The sequence below is a fragment of the Canis lupus genome, chromosome 22, assembly GCF_003254725.2.
Source record: "Canis lupus dingo isolate Sandy chromosome 22, ASM325472v2, whole genome shotgun sequence".
NCBI classification, from domain to species: domain Eukaryota; kingdom Metazoa; phylum Chordata; class Mammalia; order Carnivora; family Canidae; genus Canis; species Canis lupus.
In genome coordinates, this window is record NC_064264.1 from 29,359,051 (window position 1) to 29,379,039 (window position 19,989).

General features: G+C 42.1%; 1 protein-coding gene and 2 long non-coding RNA genes across 15 annotated transcripts in view; 1 reads left to right on the forward strand and 2 right to left on the reverse strand.

Annotated features, from left to right (window-relative positions):
- The window catches only part of TBC1D4 (TBC1 domain family member 4), a 181,385-nt gene extending 178,382 nt beyond the window's left edge, over positions 1-3,003 (reverse strand). For 2 of the 10 annotated variants that reach the window (XR_004808351.2, XM_035704646.2), the window contains exon 1: positions 2,421-3,003. Coding sequence is in view for 8 of the 10 variants with exons in the window: in XM_035704646.2 (XP_035560539.1) it covers positions 2,421-2,927 (507 nt within the window). In the remaining 2 variants the exon portion in view is untranslated. The remainder of the gene's footprint in view (positions 1-2,420) is intronic. The other 8 variants (XM_035704643.2, XM_025441032.3, XR_004808352.2 and 5 more) reach the window with 7 other exon arrangements.
- Positions 1,859-5,032, forward strand: LOC125753327 (uncharacterized). Of its 4 annotated transcripts, XR_007404889.1 has the most exons (4): positions 1,859-2,034; positions 4,266-4,427; positions 4,644-4,699; positions 4,788-5,032. It is a non-coding gene; the product is annotated as an uncharacterized LOC125753327 (long non-coding RNA). The 4 variants fall into 4 exon arrangements; XR_007404888.1 differs by lacking the exon at positions 4,266-4,427; XR_007404890.1 differs by lacking the exons at positions 1,859-2,034; positions 4,266-4,427 and adding an exon at positions 2,389-2,495.
- Positions 5,033-6,606: 1,574 nt separating this feature from the next.
- Positions 6,607-19,594, reverse strand: LOC112655846 (uncharacterized). The gene is made up of 5 exons (XR_003133912.3): positions 19,540-19,594; positions 18,959-19,171; positions 14,755-14,860; positions 8,922-8,989; positions 6,607-7,144 (listed from the first exon to the last, which is right to left on the reverse strand). It is a non-coding gene; the product is annotated as an uncharacterized LOC112655846 (long non-coding RNA).
- Positions 19,595-19,989: the final 395 nt, after the last annotated feature.

The following is a 19,989-nucleotide window of genomic DNA, read 5'->3' on the forward strand; positions in this document are numbered from 1 at the left end:
AATTCTTCCCCCAAAATGGCCCTAACTCTCCCTACCATGACGGCCATGTCAAATGAATCCAGATGCTCAAATGGAAAAGTGGCGAAAAGCACAGAGTGTCTGATGACTGCACTTGTCCATTCAACAAATATTTATGAAAACAAAGTGGTAGCCCTTAAATCTCTGAACGCCAAACCTCAGATGTGTTTTGTTTCGTCCAGATAGGAATCTTAAATGTTTAAAATGTTTGCTAATACTTTAAAACATGAAGTCATACATAAAAATCCACTTCCACTCTTGGGAAATCAGAAGCTCTGGCAACACCATGCTTGTATCTTGTTAATGCAATTTGCAATTGGCGCTGAAGAACTCCCTGGAGAAATGACCAACACTCCATGGTCCTCGGTCCTCACTTAACCTCAACCTCTCTCAACAAAATCCCAAGCATTTGAGTTTGCAACTCTGATATATGGCTGGAGATAATCCTTAATGGAACAACATCTGGCCTTTCAAATTAAGGATCCTCTACCAGGGATTCTCTGTGTTCAGAGTAAACTGGAATCCATATCTTTAGATCAAAGACTCAACTGGGAAATGGCAATAAACAGGAAGAGTTAGGGTTTTTTCTCTTTTATCAAAAGGACATATGGTTGCCACTGTTCCTACAGGATCAAAAGGGAGAAAGGAGCTTAAGCATGTTATTATTCGTAAAATAACATCATTCTCAACCTCAAACACCTAAATGTATAATTAAGGTTTAAAAAGAGGGGGCATATTTTTAATTGATCCCCTAACAATGTATCTGACACTGTCAAGAATTCAACAGCCACTGTCAAGAAAGTGCCATGACCCATAAACAAACTTTAACCCCGAATGAAATTAGCAATGATGTGTCACATATCAGATCTGAAGACAATAACATAAGCTTTAACATAAACTACCCAAAATCATAAAACATTCCTTACAGTCCCATATAAATGCAACTTCTTATCTTCCTACTGATAGAACCAAAAAATCTTAATAAAAATAGTGATAACTTTCAGATGAAAAGAACATGCTGCACTCCCATTTCAACAGAGGTGAAAGCTAAAAACAAGCTTCACAAAGTGAATTTCATATTCATTACAGTTGGAATGTTGAGATAATTTTTAGAAAGGTATTTTAACATACATCTAACAGCGGTGATATAAGTTAAAATTGCTCTCTTCATACTGGGAGTTCTGGATGTTAAGATATTCAACTAGCTTATGAAATAACTTATGAAATCTAAGACGATTTTCTTCAATTCAGCTGCAGGCCTTTTGTGAAAAACTGGACAGTCTTTCAATTACAGACACTAACGAATTTTTTTTTAAAGCCTCATTTTATATCTTTCTCCTTTGACAATTATTAATTGCTCAGCTACCAAAGGAACTGCCACAGTTTGCAACTGAGACTGTATATTTAGACGGTATTATTTTTGTGAAGAATCTAAAGTACTTGGCAAACATCAAAGAACTATTTTTTAGGATCGCATTTGGGGGTGGGGAGGGCTTATCGCGTAGTAAACACTCTTTACACTTTTATTTTAAAACCAGTTTTCAAAGCCACAATCACTGTCACAAAGTTTTGTTTAGAGTCCTCTTGCCATTAGAGAAAGGGGCGTGCCTCTCTTCAAGGAAGTAAAAACGCAGTTTGGTAACAGACACCTCAAATGTAATGCTTCTTTAGAAAAAATTTAATGCTTCTGATATATTGTAATATTGGAGAACTATTAGAAAACAGATTTGGGCCTCTTTTAGGACACTGCTTTTTTAAATCACCCAAGCTGGTATTGATTCTGTCTCCATCCAGTCTTTAAAAACCTGCACACACACTCACACACACACTCACACTCACACTCACACACACACACACACACACAGCTTTCCTTCCACTCAACATCTAAACGCAGATTCGTGCTGTCCTGGCAATCTGACATCCTCGTCGACTAACTTTCCCCTAAACCCCGCTCCCAAATAGCCTCACAAGCCCCCAGCCCTGCGGCTGCTGCTGAGACCCGACGCTCCAGCAGGGGTAAGACGCAGGAGGCGACCAGCGCGGGCGCGGGGCGAGCGCGGGCCCCCTGGGAACCCAGCCCTGCCGGGGCCTCCCCGCGCGCGCGGGACGCACCCCCCTCCCCCGGGCCCAGGCCGGCTCCCCCCGCGGGCGCGCCCCCGCCGCTCCCCGCCGCTCCCCGCCGCTCTCCGCCCCGCTCCGCCCCGCTCCGTCCCGCCCCGTCCCGCCGGCGCCCGCGGGTCCTCGGCGCGGGAGGGGAGGACGCTCGAGCGCGCCACGTGGAGGGCGCGCGGCGGGCGGACCGCGGCGGGGCAGCCTCCGCTCCAGCCCCGCGGCTCCTCCCCGTCCCGCCCCTCCCCCTCCCCCGCCGCCCCTCCCCCTCCCCCGGCCCCCCGCCGTCTTGCCTGGTTGGGGTCCGTGGCGCGGAAAACGTGGCAGGCCGTCTGCGACTCGGGGTCGTCGGGCTGCGCCTTGATCAGGTAGGCAAAGTAGGTGAGGTCGTGGCTGTTGTGCACGAAGCGCGAGATGTGCTGCGCCTTGTGCTCGAAGATGAACACCGCGGGGCTGGGCTGCGCCGCCGCGGGCCCCACGCCCCCCGCGGCCCCGACGCCCGCTGCCCCCGGCGCGGGGACGCAGCGCAGGAAGGGCGCGCTGAGCACCAGGAGCACCTCGCGGGCGGCCGGCGCCCCGCACCCGCCCGCCTCGGGCTTCTGGCCGCGCCGGCGGATCTCGGCCATGAGCCAGGGCAGCATGGGCAGCGTGGTCCTGCGGTCCAGGCACGACCCCCCCACGTACCACAGCCGGAACCGCTTGTCGCCCGGCTTCCCGGGGCCCGGCTGCGCGGGGGCGCCCGGCTCGGGCTCCAGGGGGTGCGGGAACGGCTCGTCCTGCACGCAGCTCGGGGGCTCCATAGCTCGCGCCTCCCGGGCCCGGGGGCGGCCTGGGCGTGCCGCGCCGCGCTGCGCCGCGCCCCCGACCCGCCGCGGGAACCGTGCCGAGCACCGCCGCGGCGCCTCAGCGGCCCTGCCCCATGCGGCACTTGCCCCGGGGCGCCTCCCCCGCGGGGCGCCCCGCAGCCGGACTGGCGCGGGACGGCGGGCTAAGCCGTCATCCTGCTCCGCGGGGCCAGCGCCCGGGCCGCGCCGCCGCCTCGCCCCCCGGCCCCCGGCCCCCGGCCCCCGGCCCCCTCGCTCCCTGGCTCCCTCCCTCGCTCCCTGCCCGCGCGCCGCCGGGCGCCGCCTGCTCCAGCGCTGCAGAGCCGCTGCGGCCGCCGCGCTCCCGGGGCAGGCAGGGAGGCCGGCGGAGGCGGGGCGGGGAGTGGGCCGTGGGCGGGCGGGGTGACTCGGGGCGGAGCTGACTCCTACCCGGGTGACCGGCTGTCACCTGGAAGGTCGGGGCGGCGGTCCTCGGGGAGGGCCTGCGCGCTCCGTTCCACGGGAGACTGGCGACACCGAAGCCCCCCCCCCCCGTGGCCGCGGCCCGGCTCGCCGCGCCGCTCCTCCCCTCCGTCCCCGTCCCCCCCCCTCGCTCCTTCCTTCCTTCCAGCCTGCTGCTACTTTAACCGGGCCGCTACCCCGCCTCCCGTCCGGCGGGCGCAGAGCGTCGCCTGCCTGTAGAAGCTTTTCTGCGAAGTCGCCTCTCCGCCCCTTCCTCCGGCCGCTGCCCCAGCCCGCCCCCGGGGCACCGCGCCCGCCGGGGCGCGGGCACTGCCCGGACCCGCGCGGCCCCTCTCGCGGCTCGCGGACCTCTCCGGCCCCGGTGCGCCTCTGCTGCCCCCTGCAGAGGGGCCCCTCTCGGGCGGGCATTGGGATTTCTTTTTTTACGAACGGTATTTGCGTGGTTTCGGTGCTTTCTGAAGTCTGCACGATATCTGAATCTTATTTCCAAATAATGCCCAAAAGAATCCCATTTTATGCATTTGATCTACCCAGTTCAGACGTAGTGTAGAGGCTTCTCGTTCTTGTAAGACGTAGTAAAAACAGACTTCCGAAGAACCGAGAAGACGTTTTAGGGATAATTTGATCATTCTAACTTTTTTTTTTTTTTAGTTCATGAGAGACAGAGAGAGAGAGAGAGAGAGGCAGAGACACGGGAGGAGGGAGAAGCAGGCTCCAGGCAGGGAGCCCGACCCAGGTCTCCAGGATCACGCCTTGGGCCGAAGGCAGGCGCCCAAACCGCTGAGCCACCCAGGGATTCCCCCTCATTCTAACTTTAAAACAGAAAGAGAAGTATTCTTTTTTTCACTTTAGCAAATCGGATCCTCGTTCTTTCTGCTCCTACTGGATTATGATGAAGAATTCCATAAGTAAACAAAATAAATGGAAACACACTGAAAGTTCCCAGTTTTCCCCAAAGTACTTACAGGAAGAATGAAAACCCAGAACCCAAAAGGTTTCTTACCGTTTTTAATGGTATGCTCACTTTCTGTAAAGTCCTGAACTATTTTTTTTATCCTCTTTATGTAAAAGAACTATGACCAGTTGCCATTATTCCTATGCTGAATTTTTGGGGTGCATCCTGATGGTTCTCCTATAAATAAGCATATAAGTTCCAAGATAGAGACCTTATTGATTGTTTAGGTTTAGTCATTTGATTTAACCACTCTACCACTTCTTTGTGCAAAACAGACCCATGTCTTCAAGAAACAAAGTTCTTGGAATGTAGACTGAAACCAGAGTTACTGGTAAGGTTCTAGACTTATTTTGGCAGTGAAGTAACTTGGGTCACAGTCTTAAGTTAAAGCATTTCATTGCCAGTGGTCTCTCCTCCAGCCCACTCTTCCCCTCCAGTGGTCATCATGGAAAGCTGTCCTTTGCTCCTGATCAAAGCCAAGAATGCTGAGCCAACACGGGGACCCCAAGAATCTCCTGGGCCCACAACACACTTCTTAAGAGTGAAAAATAAACGCTTTGGTTCTCTTAAGCAACTGAGATTATGGAGTTGTTTGCTACATTGTTGTTAATCTATTCTGTCCTGTCCAATAAAATTATTATACTGTAGTATATATCTTCTATAACTTGTTTTGTTATCATTTATATATTTGGATTTATTACATGCATGAACTAGATAGTAAGTTCTTACCACTATTGTGGCACCTGTAGGACCCTACAGAATTATATGCACAGTCCATTATATATTTGATCACTGAATTTCTAAAAAGGTAAGAGGACAAGACACGATTTTTAAATGTTTGGTAAAAATTATAAGAACATGCAAGTCAATGATGTTTACTAAATGGTGGAGCAGGAAATTAACCTCTGACCCTCGACCCTTCCATTCTCAACTCCACCTCGCCTCCCCCCCCAAAAAAAGGGGGGGGGGAATGTGTTCAGAAAAACATTTCCAATAATCTGCAAGACATACCTCCTGAATAGCCTTGGAGGTACCACCATCTATGATACCTAACAGTGAACTCTTACTTTAAACAAAAAAATAATTATCTTCTAACATCCCAGTCTAAATCAGTGGTGTCAGGGTTAATTAGAAGTGATAACATCTGGTCAAATCCTAGTGAAAAATTCATACCGCATGAGAAATGTAAGGGCCTGAGCTAGTGTGGTGGCTTAAGCCTGGAAAGGTTTGTTAGCAATCTCTTAGTTTCTTTGCTGCCAAGCACTTTGTGCTCTCTCTATCCCTCTGACTCCCTTTTTCTCTTCATTCTGTGCCACCGCCCAATATCTACTTTTTCTCCCTGCTTAAAAATCTCTAAATGACACATTTTCTAAAGCTCAAAACACAAATCTTGCTAGTCTTCTATCTGTGGCTCCTGTCTCCCCTACTCCCACATCCACTTAGCCTCTCTATCCACAACCACATAGGTGCTCACTCTCTATGAGGCACACTCTCTATAGGTACCCTCCTCTCCCAATGGCTCTTCCTATCACTCCTCAACTCTGGTGAAATTCTCCTGCCACCAATCCTTCATGACTTGAATACCCATTTATTGTTCAAGACCCAACTCAACAGTCCCTCTTCTGTGAAGATGTTTCTCACCACCCCAGTTAGTGGCCCTCTCCTCTTTGTTCTTTTTTAATGTATTCCACTATTATAGCTCTTAATGCATTCTTTGTAATTATCAGGTGATTTATCTGTGTGCCCCCCTCCCCACCAGGAGGGCATTTTGAGAGAGGGGTTATTTTTTTGTTATTGTTCCATATTTTCCTTCAGCCAAGTGGCTGACATATAATTGATTCTTAATAAATGTTGAACGAGGGACTCACGGGTGGCTCAGCAGTTGAGTGGGTGCCTTCGGCTCAGGGGCATGATCCCAGGTATGGGATTGAATCCCGCATCCGGCTCTCTGGGAGGAGCCTGCTTCTCCCTCTGTGTATGTCTTTGCCTCTCTCTGCGTGTCTCATGAATAAATAAATAAAATCTTTAAAAATAAATAAATAAAATTTAAAAATAAATGAATGAATGAAAGAATTAAATAAATAGCAAATTAGAATTGAAGAAACCAAAGACTTAAAAAAGAGAGTTTTTTTTAATTTGTTTTTTTTAATTTATTTTTTATTGGTGTTCAATTTACCAACATACAGAATAACCCCCAGTGCCCGTCACCCAATCACTCCCACCCCCGCCCTCCTCCCCTTCTACCAACCCTACTTCGTTTCCCAGAGTTAGCAGTCTTTACGTTCTGTCCACCTTTCTGATATTTCCCACACATTTCTTCTCCCTTCCCTTATATTCCCTTCCACTATTATTTATATTCCCCAAATGAATGAGAACATATAATGTTTGTCCTTCTCCGACTGACTTACTTCACTCAGCAAAAAGAGTTTTAATACGTAGAGCTGATACACCAAATGATTTAATTAGCTATTTCATAAATATACTAAATATATCTACCAGCTAACTATACAGTACTGGAAAATTATAGGATGCCTCCCAACAATGGTAGTGGAGATCTGAGTAGAGTTGACAAAGACAGCACGAGCATTTATGACTGAATAAAATTTTGAGATGATAATAGGGTTTTTCCTCTATTGTTCCTTTGTTCCCTCTGACCTTCCCTCAGCCAGGACAGCCAAGGCACTGCATCTTCTCTGCTCCAGGGGAAGGATGACACAGCAAAATACAGATAACAAAAGAGTCCATTCTTAGCCTTGAAGTCTCAGAAGCTAAGGACCTGGCAAAGGCAAAAAAGATTTAGAGTATGTGCTTGGAGTCAGTTTGTCCTGCTCTAGATACTTAAAAAAAAAAGTTTTCCCCAACTTGGGAGATGAAGAAAGAATAAATAAGAGGTAACTACTAGAGAACCAAAATATAATGTTATGACTTTCAAACCAGTAGAATATTTGTCCAACCAAATATTGTCAGCAAAGGAAAGGGAACAAGAAGAAAAATAAAAGGAAACCAAATTAAAGTATGATAAATAGAAAATTTAAAATAGTATAACTGAAGCAACTTCAAAATAGTAACTATAATGAATGCAAATTAGTCTAACCCACCAAAAGATAACTAAGTATAATCAATCTATAAATTTGATGAATAGAAAACCCAAAATTTTTTCACAGAGTACCTGTGAAAGAAACAAAAATTGAAAATGCACTGTGTCACACAAGAAGCCCATAAATTCCAAAGAATTGCTAATCATATAGATCATGTCTTCAGATTATTATTCATGGTAAATTTTTTTAAAATACAGATTTAAAAATCATATCTGAAGAGTAAAAACATAATATTTAATAATCTTGATTTTAAAAAATTATAAAAGAAAATGTTAATACAGGGAATTCTTTTTTTTAAGATTTTATTTCTTTATTTGAGAGAGAGAGAGAGCAAGAGCGAGAGAGGGAGCATGGGTAAGGGGAGAGGCAAAGGGAGAAGGAGAAGCAGACTCCCCCTGAGCAAGGAGTCCAACATGGGGCTCAGTCCCAGGACCCTGTGATCATGACATGAGTGGAAGACAGATTCTTAACTGATTAAGCCGGCCAGGTACCTCTTAATACATGGAATTAAATGATAAAAGTAATTTATGTCAAAACTTGTCAAATACAAGTAAATGTATTGATTAAAATAAATAATAATGTCAAAATTTTTAAAAAATGAATGAAAGTAAATGACTAAAAATTCAACTTAAAAAAATAGAGAAAATGGGATCCCTGGATGGCTCAGCAGTTTAGCACCTGCCTTTGGCCCAGGGCGCGATCCTGGAGTCCCGGGATCAAGTCCCACATCAGGCTCCCAGCATGGAGCCTGCTTCTCCCTCATCCTGTGTCTCTGCCTGCCTCTCTCTCTCTCTCTCTCCCTCTCTCTCTAGGTCTATCATAAATAAATAAATATTTTTAAAAATTTTTAAAAATAGAGAAAATGTCATAGAGAATCCCAAAGAAATAATGAGATAAAATAATTGAGATAAGTTTAGAAATTAGGAAAATAAAAAATGGAAAAACAATGGAAAGGAATAGCAAACAATAGTCTTTTCATGTCTTTGATCATTTTTGTCTTCCTGAAAGATTTGATTCTCTTATCTGTTGCCTTTTTTTTTTTTTTTTTAACCAGGGTCAAATTATATTTAAGATGTCTTGACAAAAATTTAGGTAGTTATTCATTTACATCAGCCCACATCCCAAATACAGGCCTTATTTATTAATCCTCTTGATAAATATATGGATGGCAGGAATTATAAAAGTGCCATTTTTAAAAAATTAGGAAAATGAAGCACAAAATAAGTAGGTGATGAGAGTAATGTTATAGAAAATGAATGGATTGAATAGCAACTGATTGCTAATCCAATGCAGAGCTTTGCAAACAGAAGGTGATTAACAAGTGTCTGGTGATCAAATGGATTTACAGCTTTTTCAAATGCCAGAGAACAGAATCAGTTAGTTTCAGAAGTTAAAAATTTCTACAGAGGAAACAGATTTTTCTTCTAACATAAGGCTGAGATAATTTTACAATACCTATTTTTGTCTGACTGTATAATTCAGAAGTGCCTCAAGTGGTCTAAAACGCTCTGTTGTCATAAAATCTAGTTGAAGGGTGAAAGGAAACAGGATTAAAATGAACATTTATTTCACGCATGCTCTCAAGTCAAACAACTCCACCTCAACAAAGCATATAAAATCAGCACAAGTTGTGAAATATATATTTGAGTGACGACATTAGTATAGTGAGATGAGATATTTTCCCTACTAAACACTCTTTTATCGTTGAATGAAATTTCACATTTATACTCTTCAAAATTATGTAGATTTACATAGGTATTATTGACTATTTTCTCTGAAATTTTTCACCGCTGAAAACATATTGACACCACAATAAAACTGTCCCCCTATAAGAAGACTTCTTATTTATTTACCATCTCTAATGGGCCCTGAGAAGCTTTAAAAGGAATCTGTTTTAAGCCTGTCATAGATAAACTAGTTCATATTTTCCTTGCTGATTTTATTTATTTTTTTAAAGATTTTATTTATTTATTCATAGAGAGAGAGAGAGGCAGAGACACAGGCAGAGGGAGAAGTAGGCTCCATGCAGGGAGCCCGATGTGGGACTTGATCCCGGGTCCCCAGGATCACACCCCAGGCTGCAGGTGGCGCCAAACCGCCGCGCCACCAGGGCTGCCCCCTTGCTGATTTTAAAATGAAACATTTCAAGTTTCTAATATAATAGAGATTAAAATGAACAAATATACAAGTAGTATTTTTTAAGGTTTCATTCATGAGAGACAGAGAGAGAGAGAGGCAGAGACATAGGCAGAGGGAGAAGCAGGCTTCTCAAGGGGAGCCTGATGTGGGGACTCTAGGTCCACGCCCTGAGCTGAAGGCAGAGGCTCAGTCGCTGAGCCACCGAGGCATCCCTACAAGTAGTATTTTTAAAACCCATAATTGTTTGGAATAAATAGCATATGTAGATGGTAGAAAATTCAAAAAGTTACAAAAAATAGGGACACCTAGGTGGCTCAGTCAGTTAAACGTCCAACTCTTGATTTTGGCTCAGGTAATGATCTCAGGGTCCTGAGATCAAGCCCCAATGGGCCTCTGCGCGCAACAGGGAGTCTAGTTGAAGATTCTCTCTCCCTCGGCCTCTCCCCTTGCACTCTCTCTCTCTTAAAAAAAAAATAAAGTTACAAAAAATATAAATACAACAAAATACAAGCCTTCCACTCCTTTCCCCAGAAACCCATTTTCTTTCTGGAAGGAAACATTTTTATAAGTTTCTTAAGTATGGATTTAAAATAAGATAATAAAACCACCATTTGTTGAGTACTTATTCTGCGCAAAGGGTCCTCACAACAATTGTGGGATAGGTAGTACTTTTTTTTTTTCTTTTTAAAAGGAGATATATGCTATTTTTGATGTGGCCTCTTCTCTAGGATTAGCTATGGAGAATCTATTCTGCCAGTCTTGGGCTGTTCTCTGGGTTATTTACACTGTGCAAGTGTTATCTAGGTTTATCTGTGGAACAAGGAAAGTCTGGAAATATTTGGGTTGGTTCTACCAAGTTTGCCAACTTGGGAGCTAGGATTGAATTTGGAGCCCCAGCAGGCCATTTCCTACTGGTTAAAAAAAAAAGTGAAGGAATAAACTTTCACTCATTGATTTAAAAAAAAAAAAAAAAAAAAAAAAAACAGAAGAATTGTCTTTTCTCACATAACATCCTAACTATGATTGCCTCTTGCTCTAAGAACCTTTAGCCTTTTCTTTATAACTTTTTTGTGATGTTTATCTTACTATGCATTGAGGATTATTACTGTTTACCAGTATCTGACCCTCTCTGCATCCTGACACGTGGGAAGATAGCTCTTCTCTGCCCCCTTAAATTAAGCATGCTCATAAGACTACTTTTGGCACTGAAGTGACTTGGGTAGATGTTACTGAGATGTTAGAGCCTGCCAATCTGGAATATAAACAATCTCTTATTTATAGTTTCTTTTTTAAAAGATTTTATTTATTTATTCATGGCAGACACACAGAGAAAGGGACAGAGAGAGAGAGAAAGAGAGAGAGGCAGAGACACAGGCAGAGGGAGAAGCAGGCTCCACACAGGGAGCCTGACGTGGGACTGGATCCTGGGTCTCCAGGATCACGCCCTAGACAGAAGGTGGCACTCAACAACTGAACCACTTGGGCTGCCCTTATTTCAGTTTCTTAGGCAAATAAGGTTCTCAAATTAAGATATGGCCTAAGGATAAAGGTCAAATCAAAGGTATGGCTGTAAGACACTTTTTTAAAGCTTCTAAGGAATTTAAATTGGTGCTTTCTCAGCTAAACAAAATGGTATCTTGAAAGCACGAAAATGTCATCCCACAGAAGCCTGATACCAAAGTAGCAGTAAGCCAGTCTAAAAGGACAAAACTGTTTTGAAAATAGTTGTGACTTTGGCTTCTAGAGCATGGATTGGGCTTTGATCTGAAATATAGAAAGCCACCAGAGTTCTTAAGGGAATTGTATTAGCAAAAGTATTGCCAGGCTCCATAAGGCACCATGACTTTTCAGATTGTAAAGAAGTTTCTGGACTCCTAAATTTACACAGACAGGAACAGTCTGAGAAGTTTAAAGGGCATGTGGGGAGATGCAATGGAATTGGACTTTTGGAATTTTATGTAACTGTGGGATTCAGAGCAGAGAAATCAGAGGAGTTGAACATAACAGTTCTGAATCTTAGGAGAGAGTTATGAGCTATATATATGTAAGTCTGAGAGTTGTTAGCACATAGTAAAAATACAAAAGTATAAATGTCAGCTTTCAGCCTTGGTTAATATATAGGTGAAATCTTATGGGTGGCTCAGGGGTTTAGCGCTGCATTCAGCCCAGGGTGTGATCCTGGAGACCCGGGATCAAGTCCCGCGTGGGGCTCCCTGCATAGAGCCTGCTTTTTCCTCTGCCTGTGTCTCTGCCTCTCTCTCTCTCTGTCTCCCACAAATAAATAAATAAAATATTTTTAAAAATCTGAGGACCCCATGTCACATTATTCAATTAGAGACCTTAATAAAGACAAAATTGTTGACACAAGTGCTTTTGAAAATGCAAGGCATTGGGCTAGTTTTACAACATTGTCATATCAGTCAGCTCCCTGGAAAGAAAAAAAACAAATCACCCTAAATGACTTCAAACTGAGATTTGAATGAAAGGGGTAACAAAGGTATGGAAAAATATGATGAGGATCATATGAGAATATCAAGTCTTGAGAGTCTTGTAATAATGGGAAACCATTATTACACCTAGGACCAAAAAGTCAAGAGTAAAAAACTGTTAACAGAACCTCCTGGGAGGCAAAATCCAGCAGAATCTTTAGTTCGGGAGGGACACAGCTACTGCCAGAGATATGGCACTGAGCAGGAAAGAGGCAGAGAAGAGACCTTGCTATCCTCCTGTGTTACATCTCCTGCTGGTGTATCTCCCATTGGACAAGCCAAACGAGCACAGGTGATATAGTTCTCAAAAGACAATATTCCAGGGCATAAGGCAAAGGAGAGAAGGGCAGACAATGCACCTAGATAAGTAAATGGAGAATAACAAGCACAAATGTTAAGGTGAAGGAGAAGATTTAATAATACTTATGCATCACATATCATAAACCCACAAAGAATATGTAGCACTAGTCAGGTGGGAAGAAGGCCATGTTCAATTTATATATACAGGTTCTGTCCCCTATAAATATGAATCACTGGACAGTTTGCTGAAAAGGACAAAAGGAACCCTTTTTGTGGTAGTCTACTTCTTAATTATAAAAGGATTACCATAGTCATCTTCTTTGGAATGTGACATTAACTCAAGGCAATAGATACATAGATAAATAGATAAAGTTTGTTTTCACTGTTATGATAATGTATCTTTGCACTATATCAATATTGAGTGAAACTTCATTGTTGCAACAATTGACTGTTCGGATTTACATTGTAAAATATACCCAGCATTGTGATGACTAAGATGCTACTATACACCTAATAACTTTATTTTCTCACTCCACTGGTATTTAATTGACATGAAATAGATTGTTAATCAAGATTCATTAACAGATTTATTTTGGCCTTCTCCTTATAGATTTGTTTAAGCAAAACAGTTTTTGAGATTCCAGCAGCTTCGTGTCAACACAATGTCAGGTATCCTTACATGATGTGGATAATAATTTACAGTCTTAGAGCCTGATGATATCAACCATAATGTGCTGACAAAAGAAGGAAAGATTTCCCAGGAAACCCTGAGGAATAGCAACACTTAAGGGAAATATAGACCAAAATGTAGCCTGCAAAAAGACTGAGAAGGATGAACCAGACATATAGGGAGAATGTGGTATCATAGAAGCCCTGTGAAAGAAGTGGTTCGCATTTTTAAAAACTGCACACAGATAAAACAAAATTAAGTGAGAAATTAAGTGCTTCCATACAGTTTAGCCAAGAGCTGGTTATTGACGAGCACAGTGAAAGCACTTCTGCTAAGAGCCATAAGACCAGAAACTAGAAATCTGTGGGTTGCAGAGTGAATGAGATAGGCAGACATGAAAACAATACAGACAATGTTTTAGAGATGTTTGGCTTTGAAGAGAAGAAAGACAGGCTAGTATCTGAAGAAGGAGGTGTGGTGAAAGGTTTTCTTTTGGTTTGGGTTTTGTTTTGTTTTTTTTTTCCAGTTGTTTTTGGCTTAGTTGGTTTTTCACTGGGAGAGAACATTGAGCATTAGTTAAATGCTATTGGGAAGGAGACAATGGAGTGAGAACAGTTGAATCTACAAAAGAGAAAATGGATGGAGCATTGTGTCTGTTACAAAGTAGGTGCTCAGTAAGTGTTTATTAAATAAATCAATAAATAAATTCCTTGACATGACAGGAAGGTGTTTAATCCAGAAAACAGGTGAAGGAATTATCTATAGACAAGAGGTAGGATATCTCTTCCATCAAAAAAGTAAGGAAGAGGAAATAGATGTGGATATAGGTCTTTTGGTAGATGTCGTATGAAGAGTTAGAGAAATTGCCATCAGATGACTTCTGTTTTCTCAGTGAAGTGAAAGATGGGATCATCCGAGGGAAATAAAAGTATATTGGAATCATTGAGAAGAATGAAAAAAAGTTGATGAAATAGTTTCGCGTTCTGAAAAGAAGCTTCAAAGGAAAGCCAGTTGAAGCACCTGCCAGCATCTGCAATATGTGTTGTGGCTCGTGAAAGGGATTGCCCCACATATATTCCCCATGCTGGGCCTCAGTATTGAATCAGATCATCTGGCACCTTTACCTATTCCTCCCTCACTGTAAACTCTAGACCATGACCTTCAGTATTTGTTCTCTCCTTTATTTTCCTGGCTGTGCTCCACCAGATTTGAAACACGATGGCTCCTGGGAGTGCACAGCCTTTGATGGTTCTGCCTCCCTACCTGGACAATGTTTCATCATTCTACTTTGAGGACATTTCTTATAGCTCATTACATTTCTGACACCTGCCTCCCCAGATACCCAACCATCAAGGCATCCCCTTTTCTTCAAAGGAGCACACTGAGCATCAGATATAAAAAGTGGGGTACCTACTTCCTTGTCTTCATAGTCCCTTCCCACAGAACTTGAGCCATCACTGGGCAGAGAACCAAAGGCCACAGAAGCCCGCCCTTGGGCACCTGGGTGGCTCAGTGGTTGAGCATCTGACTATGGCTCAGGTCATGATCTCAGGGTCCTGGGATCGAGTACCACATCAGGCTCCCTTCAGGGAACCTACTTCTCCCTCTGCCTATGTCTAACCCCTGCTAGAGACTCTCAAGGGCTTAAACCCTCCTGTCTTCCATGTGGCTGACAATGGAAAAGACTTACCCCTCTGACAGGAGATCCTGCTTCAAAATCTACAGCACCATGGCCTTGCCTGTGGCATCAACAAGGAAACCCTATCAGGATGTAACATAGAAAACCTAGTACTCTTCTGAAAAAGAAAATAGTCATAAGATGAGTGGTTATGTTACACAATCAGAGGAATTGCCAAATCTGTATAAAGATAAATATGACAACCCAACATGAAAATTAAACAGAAGATTTAATAAACTATATGTTGATTTGTTATTACCTAACCAATAAAATAATGTATATAATGCATTTTTTTTACAAACTCTAGGAAATTTTAAATCAGTTCTCAAAATTTAGCTTCAGAGAACTTGACCAAATAGCAGATTATCTAGCAGTGAGAATACTTAAGAGAAAACACTGAAAAGGTGGACTAGTAAATTTATTTTTAAGTAAATGGGTCGAGGGAGGGGATGAAAGAAACAAAAAAAAATGATGGCTGAGGGGTTAAAAACACTGAAAACTGGTGGGACTGCTTTTGGATTAGTTACTAAATTTTTTCATTGGTTTGCTCAAATGTGTGTGCAATTAAGTCTTAGACGAGATAGTATTTTTTTATGGTTATGGCTACAACTCTAGAGAAGAATTATTAATTTCTGCTTTAGATTACTAAACTCTGTACATACCTTTTATTAAAATTCCACTGTTTCTCAGCTACCCATTATGATAATCTCTGTTTTAAAGTAATTCTCCTTTGTTAAGTGATTCATTGCTTTCCTTAAAATAAAAAAAAAAAAAAAAAAAGAGGCAGATCTCTGAAAGAGATCTATTTCTTCTTCTTTTTTTCTTCTTGTTACTTTGCAAAAACAACAGAAGTATTCCTGGAATGAAGGAAAATCTATCTTCTTGGACCTCCCTCATTATAAAAGTGTGGGAAAACTTATTTCATTTTCAAAACAAGCAATAAAAAAGGATTGTGGCCAAATTTCCTGCAAAATTATTGTAAGAAGAAAAGGAATAAGAGGCAGAATAAAATACCCACACACTATGATGAAAACACTTCAGAAAGACACGCCAACAAATTGGGAAACTGTAAAATCTAATATTTCAAAATAAGCTAAACAATTTTTTTTAAAGTGTAGAAGCCATTAAAAAACCCACACAAATTAGGTTTAGAAAAAATCAAAAGCTGCAAAACAAGAATCTGGAGGTTTATTTTATTTATTTTTAAGATTTATCTCTATTTTTAGAGAAAGAGTGGGGGTGCAGCCGAGGGAGAAGGAGAGAATGAATCCTTAGGCAGACACCCCACTAAGCGCGGAGGTGGTTGCTGGGCTCAGTCCCATGACCCTGACATCATGACCCCAGGATGAAGTTAGGAGTCAGATGCTTAACTGACTGAGCTACCCAGGCACCCCAGAATCTAGGGTTTTAAAACAAGGATGCCAAGAGCTTTTCTAAGTTTCTTTCATCTGGCCCTCCAAAGATCTACTTGAGCCCACTCTTAGGCTAGCTTCTCCTTTGTCATGGCCCTCAGGAATGTGGACATACAATAGCGAATTAAGCACATGATGGCTTTCGTTGAACAAGAAGACAATGAGAAAGCAGACGGAAAAGAGGCAAAGGCAAAGGAAATACAAAACATGAGGAAGGTTATCTTGTGCAAACAAAAAGATGGACTGTGACAGAATATGAAAGGAAAAAAATGCAGATTGTGTAGTAGAAGGAAATCGAAATTTTCAACTTGAATCGAGTAAATTTAAAAGTCTTCTGAGGGACACCTGGGTGGCTCAGCAGTTTGGCGCCTGCCTTCAGCCCAGGGCCTGATCCTGGAGACCCAGGATGGAGTCCCATGTCAGGCTCCTTGCATGGAGCCTGCTTCTCCCTCTGCTCATGTCTCTGTCCCTCTCTCTCTCTCTCTCTCTCTCTCTCTCTGTGTGTGTGTGTGTGTGTGTCTCATGAATAAGTAAATAAGCTCTTTAAAAAAATAAAAATAAAAAAATAAGTCTTCTGAGCCAGAAATGACCTTATTACAGACCTAACAGAAGGAAAACAAATGCTCAACAAGGTGGTAAAGGTACAACCAGGCACTGAAAGCTGGAGACACTGATCCTCAACTGGCTTTATACCAGTTGCAATAGCTCCTAATGGCTTCATTGCAGGAGTCAGGACTTCCTTCTAGTAAAGGTTGAAAGGCAAAAAATGATCCCTATCAACAGAATGGCCACCGTAAAGATAGTGAGATCTCAACCGATCAAGAGGCCTAGCTGTCTGAGTAAATAGCTGGCAGTGTTGAAATCCATTATGGAGGTCACAGAATAAAGGTTTCCAATACCCTGAAAAGCCAGCTGGATCTCATATTTAGGAATGACGCCAGAAGTATGGTGAGGCTTCCTTGATATGAATAGCAATGAAGTTTTTGGATTAAGCCTGTGGGAGGTGGAGCTTTTTCCACTGCATATGACTACATTATGAAAGCATCTGATAGTTGAAAAAACAAGATTTTCTATGTCACCCCCTCTTTGTTCTGGTATAGTTCTGTATTTATCAGTGGAATACCTCCCCCATAGAGATTGCCTTTGTTCTAATCATTAACACAGGGAGAAATATGCACTTAAACAAACAGGACCATGCCTCCAATTCAACTTTCAGTGGTTTTGAGCATGAAGTAGAGGGGATCACATAATGGTTGTACAACTCACCCAGTCATCTGCCCTTTTCTCTAGCTGCAGAGATCTAATTTACAGAGTTTTTATTTATTTTATTTTATTTTATTTTATTTATTTATTCATGAGAGACACAGAAAGAGAGAGGCAGAGACACAGGCAGAGAGAGAAGCAGGCTCCATGCAGGGAGCCCAATGTGGGACTCAATCCCGGGACTCCAGGATCACACCCTGGGCTGAAGGCAGGCACTTAACCGCTGAGCCACCTGGGCGTCCCTAATTTAGAGAGTTTTAAGTGAGACAGGGCAGTGACTGGACTCGAGTCCTCTTCATCCTGACCACAAAATGCAGCGTTCCTTGATAGGTGAAACCTTATGCCTCTTGGGTGGCATGTCCTGCAGGAGTGCAGAAGCAGGATGCTTACCAAAGAAGGGACTCCACTTCTAAGACTGGCAAAGACCCAAACAAGCCAGTCTGCACCAAGGTGGAGTCCAGCACTGACCTTTCACTGACTTGTTCCCTCATTATGATACTAAAAATCACACCCAGGGATGGGGATTTCACATGCTAATGAAACAGGACGATCCATGATGAAACATGTTCTGTCCACTGCAATTGTGTGCCCAACTTCCTGTATCTCGCTCTCCCTATAGGCTTAGAGATCACTCCTTTCCCACCTCAGTCTCTTAAAATTTTTCCCCAGCCTTTGTTCTGGAGAGCCAGCATAAAGAACCCTTTCCTTTGTTCTGTCTTCCTTGTGCTGAAGCATAAGCGCTAATAAAAGCCTTGCCTGGAACTTCCAGCTTAGCCACTAGTAAATTTCTATTGTTTGGAGAGCCCAAGGACCCGAGTGTGTAACATAAGCACCTGTAAGTCTCTGCTCTTTTGATTTAATATGCGTGTGGCAAGCAGTCCTTATAGCAGTACTAGCTTGTTATTTGGGCCTAGTGGTTGTTCTCATATGTAAATGTGCTCTACTTAGTAAAACAAAAGGTTTATGGAGGGAAAAAATGAGAGAACTCAGGACATAACTTAAAAATTTTAAGGAATTCTAAGCAAGAAGAACAACAAAAGCATAGAAAAGCAACAAATAATGTCTTAGCAGAAATAGAATTTTAAGAGGAGGAAAATGTTAAAAATCAAATGAAAAAGGAGGTAAAAGGATTTGAGAGAAAGTAACAGGTAAAAAAGACAAGTTCCCATATATGTATGCCAGAAGTACCCAAGGGAGAGAACCAGAGCAATAGAACAAAACAGAATAATCCAAGAAAATTTTCCTGAAGGGAAAAAAACAAAACAAAACAAAACACCTTGAAAATATACTGAAAAGCATACCTGAAAAGACTGACACCAAAATGGCCAACATCGAGAATTATTTTAGTAAAACTAATGAATTTTAAAGAAAAACTGTAAACATTCCATTTGTATCAAGGCAATCAACAACACCCAATCACTTATAAAAGAAAGGATGTCAATTGCCAGATCTTTCTACCTCAAAGCTTTATGGGTTGAAGATAATAGAGTGACATATTTAACACATTTAAGGCAAGCAAATGTGACCTAAGGGTTTTATACCATATAAACTTATGTTCGAGAATGAAGATCATAGGCCACCTGGGTGGCTCAGTGTTTTAAGGGTTTGCCTTCAGCTGAGGTCATAATCCCAAGGTCCTGGATTGAGTCTTGCATCAGTCTTCCTCCTTGGCAAGGAGTCAGGCTTCTCTCTACTCCTCTCCTCTGCTTGTGCTCTCTCTCTTTCATGTTCTCTCTTTCTCAAATAAGTAAAATCTTAAAAAAAAAAAAAAAAAAAAAAAAAAAAGAATAAAGACCATAGGCAAGCAGTTATAAACATTCATGAACAAAAGAAATATTGTTTCCATGCCCCCTTCTAAGATATCTACTAGAAAATGAGCTTCCAAAACCAAAATGACTGGATAGACTTCAACATCAACATCAGGACTGGTGATAATCATTGCATATATCCTAACCTAGGGAACTAAGACTAAATAATGGATATAAAGGAGAGAGTATATGTTATTGGTCACATTCTCTAATAAGGTAGAGAATACAATTATCAAGCATTGGAGGAGTAGATGTGAAATGGGGAGAACATATGAAAAATAGAACAAACTAGCTGATTACCTTATAGTTATTACCTGGAATTAAGAGGCTATTACTTCACATCAGATGCTGGGAGAGAGAAAAAGAGGGAAGAAGAGGTGGTCGGCCATTTTCAATTATTTCTCATAGTACAGAAAAATAGAAAAGTAGTGAGGGTATGGTATAAAGTATACAAGCAGCCATCAGAGCAAAAATGCAAGTTTTACCAGTTAAAGAAATGCTGAGAGAAAGAGAGAAAGAGGGAGTGAGTGGGTGAAGGAGAGAGGAAACAAAGGTTATTTATATAAAACATTTACTGTGTGTCTATTAATATAATATAAAGACAATATTATGGTATGGAAGTACTAGCCAGAGCAGTTACACGAGAAAAAGAAATAAAAGGCATTGGAAAAATAAGTAAATAAAAAAATAAAAGGCATCGTAACTGGAAAGAAAGAAGTAAAACTGTCACTATTTACAGATGACACGATATTATATACAGAAAA